The 3,450-nt window shown below is 43.7% G+C and overlaps 1 protein-coding gene across 1 annotated transcript; it reads right to left on the bottom strand.

Annotated features, from left to right (window-relative positions):
* Positions 1-312: 312 nt before the first annotated feature.
* On the bottom strand, positions 313-2,736 carry LOC129150329 (endogenous retrovirus group K member 19 Env polyprotein-like). The gene is made up of 2 exons (XM_054721335.1): positions 1,285-2,736; positions 313-327 (listed from the first exon to the last, which is right to left on the bottom strand). The coding sequence occupies exons 1-2, from the start codon at positions 2,734-2,736 to the stop codon at positions 313-315; spliced, it is 1,467 nt and encodes a 488-aa protein (XP_054577310.1).
* Between the last annotated feature and the right edge of the window lie 714 nt (positions 2,737-3,450).

Below are 3,450 nucleotides of genomic sequence, written 5' to 3'. Positions count from 1 at the left end.
AATCAATAAAGAAATTTTAAAATAAATAAATAAATAAATAAATAAATAAATAATAAACTAAACACTGTTCTGATCACCCCTTATTTATTTATTTATTTTAAAATTTCTTTATTGATTAAGGTATTACATATGTGTCCTCATCCCTCCATTAACCTCTCCCCCCCCACCCCGCCCCACCCCGCCACTCACTCATGTCTTTGTTTTATTCCCCCTGGTGTCTCTGCCCATTGGTTAGGCTTATATGCATGCATACAAGTCCTTTGGTTGATCTCTCCCCCTTTCCCCTACCTTCCCTGCTGGAGCCTGCTGGCATCAGTCGAACAGTACCTGCAAGTGGGGAAGAGGATGAGAAAAGACAGACAGAAAACAGAATGGGATCGGGAGGACAGTAGCACTTCCCGCTTACTGTCCCGAGTTTATTTTTCTCCACACTTTTATACAGGGTCAGTTACATTCCATACAATACATCATTCCTATAATGTGGTAAGCATAATTATACCCCTTTGTTTCAGGTTTCCTACTGACCTTTACACAAAGCTCCTTATCTTGGCTAAGATCCCAACGGCTATACCTATACATACACCTCTGACGCCACCTAAATTCCTTTCCATCAGATAATCTAGCCATGCTTCTTGCTGTAGGATAATTATGCTTATGCATGAACTGTGCTTCAAGGTTAACTAAGCTCTAGGGGGCAGAATGTGTGATTACTAAACTATTGTGCTTAGGGGTCTCTAAGCCTAAGTGGGGCAAGATGAACGACTAACCTTGGGAACAGGCAGGTCACTTTGTGAAACCCTCCCTCTCAGGACTTTGTCAACTGAGGTCGCCCCCGACAATTCCCCCCTCCTTAAAAATTAAGCAGGTTGGACTTTTAATTTTAGTTCATGCAGTGCGCAGTGTAAGAATGCCTTTACCTACTCTACGCATTAAGATAGGAAATAAGCAAAACAGTGTCAGAACTAAACCTCCTAATCCAGAAATTCCTATAGCTAAATGCTGAAAATCTCCTACAGAGGGAACAGTCTTAAGAAACTGATCAAGAAAATTTCGAGCGGTATCACTGGCATCAAAACGCAAGGGTCCTGCTTCTTGTAAATCTTGAATCTCTTTATGCAAAGCTAATAAGTCTAAAGAATCACTCGCACTATGCCATATGCCTTCTAAGTGGTTCTTCACTCTATTCCAGGTATGCACACTCTCATTATATTTCTTAGATGTAACACAGATCCAACTATAATCTGCGTGACACTCCAATCTAGATCTTATTTGGAGACTCTGTACCTTTCCTCCTAGGTACAGTACCATGTCATGTAAAGCATTCAGTTTCTCCTCTATTTTCCTATCAATATTTTCCTGAGTACCCAATGCCTGGGAAATATTTTTAGACAAGTTATTAACAAAATGCGCTGTTTGCACTTGCTGAGTTAACGCCACCGCTGCTGCAGTAGCAGAGGCAATCAAGGTGATGAGGGCTGTGATACCTGCTACCAGCAAGCCAGTGAATCTCCTTGGCCTGGATAGTGCCCCTGTGATCTCATGCCAAACCTGTAAGGCCTTGTCTGAATACCAGGGGCCAGTGAGATTGACAGGCACCATTACAAAGGATGGCTGGTGCACCACAGCAACTTGTTTTCCTTTTTCTAAATTCTTGACACAGTTGGTCAAATTGCATTGGACACACTGTAACTGGTATCTATTTCCAGAAAATGTGATATTAATCCTTCCTACTAATAGAGCATAAGGTTCAGGCACACAGGCAATGACAGGTCTTTCTTCAGGCAGATTAGTATAAAGTAATGACTCTGGTCCAAGGCGAGAGATGTCCTTATTATCTTTCTGAACCAGAGGAGTATCCATACTTGCTCCTAACTTCCATAACCCATATTGGAATTTCCTATTACTTAATCCCCATATTCCCTTATACATTCCCAGTTCTAAGGAGTCTGTCCTATTGGGTTGAGACCAGTCATAAATGGAAAAATTAGTTCCTGGGAGTACATACTGTACTGCCTGAGTACCATGACAGCTTTTCCATGGCACAGCGTACTTGGCAGTCAGGGATTCTTTTTCACAAGGGGGCAAGTCCTGGGGTGGAGTGATGTTGATTACCTTTCCCTTCTTTCCGCTCAGTCCTTTAAGAAACACCATCCAGCCGGGAGATGCCATTACTACAGAGTCCATTTGTAGACATCCCGTTACATCACCCTCTAATGACAAACAAATAGGCATTCCATTCCCTTGTCCAAAATAGTTAAAACCCACATGTAATTCTGGTCGTATATGTCCAATAGAAGGCATCCCCAGGGTGTGAGTGTCATTCACATATACCGGAACTGACGGTCCGCCCCATTCAGCTGGATGAAGTAAAGGAGGGTCAGGAACGTAGGCCCAGTGGATGTCTCCTCGGACGCTCGGTACTTGGCAGCTTAGGATAGCCATCATCGCCAGGAACACTGAGACTCCTGTCTTTGGAGTAGAAGTCTGTATCAGCGTCTGTTCTGCTTCAACCGCCAACTTCTTCACCTGTCCCCAGGTGGGCACCGCCGCTGTCCGCGTCGTCTGAGCCAGGTTGTAGGGTCGCTCTTGGAGAGTCAGTTGTCGAACTCCCTTGACCAGCTCGCCCATCTCCTGCGAAGCGCACAAGCCTCTCCGGAAGCCACCTCGCACTTTCGGCATCCTGGGGGAAAACACAAACATGCCCTCGTCCCCAAAGGAGCACGGGGTCTGGTCCATGCCATTGTCCAGTTAAAGGGTCCTTCCACCTGACCTGAGCATAGGTGGATGCAGTTCCTGTGTTCCAGAAACCCTGTGCAGCTGATCGCCCATGCACATCCAAAATTAAAAAATTAAGAATAAATAGAGTGTGATGTAATAAGTTCTGTGGTGTCAGGGGATATAACTCCCCCCTTTTTATTTTTTGTAATTGTAGCTTTAGAGTGTTATGAGCTCTTTCTACTATCCGCTGTCCTTGGGGATTGTATGGAATTCCTGTTTTATGGGTAATACCCAGCTTCTGGCAAAACTGTTGAAAACTTTTTCCAGTATAGCCTGTGCCATTGTCAGTTTTAATACATTTGGGCTGTCCCATAACTGCAAAACACTTTAAACAGCGGGCTATACAGTGCTTACTTGCTTCACCAGTATGAGCTGTGGCCATAATAAAGCTACAGTGACATGTACATACTTGACCTGCCCAAAACTGGAGATATGAGTCACATCCATTTGCCACAAATGATTAGCTTTTAGTTTCCTTGGGTTAACCCCATAATCAGGCACTGATTGAGTAGTAGGACAATTTGTACACTGTTTTACTATTTGTCTGGCAGCTTCCCTGGTAATTTTAAATTGCTGCCTGAGACTATTACTATTTTGATGATGCAGCACGTGAGATTGCTCAGCCAATTGTTCCTGGGTATATAATATTATTCTAGTCGCAATGTCTACCTG

Source organism: Eptesicus fuscus, chromosome 9 (genome assembly GCF_027574615.1).
Source record: "Eptesicus fuscus isolate TK198812 chromosome 9, DD_ASM_mEF_20220401, whole genome shotgun sequence".
Lineage (NCBI taxonomy): Eukaryota > Metazoa > Chordata > Mammalia > Chiroptera > Vespertilionidae > Eptesicus > Eptesicus fuscus.
Note: the sequence above shows the minus strand (reverse complement) of the source record. Positions and strands in the feature narration are given on the sequence as shown.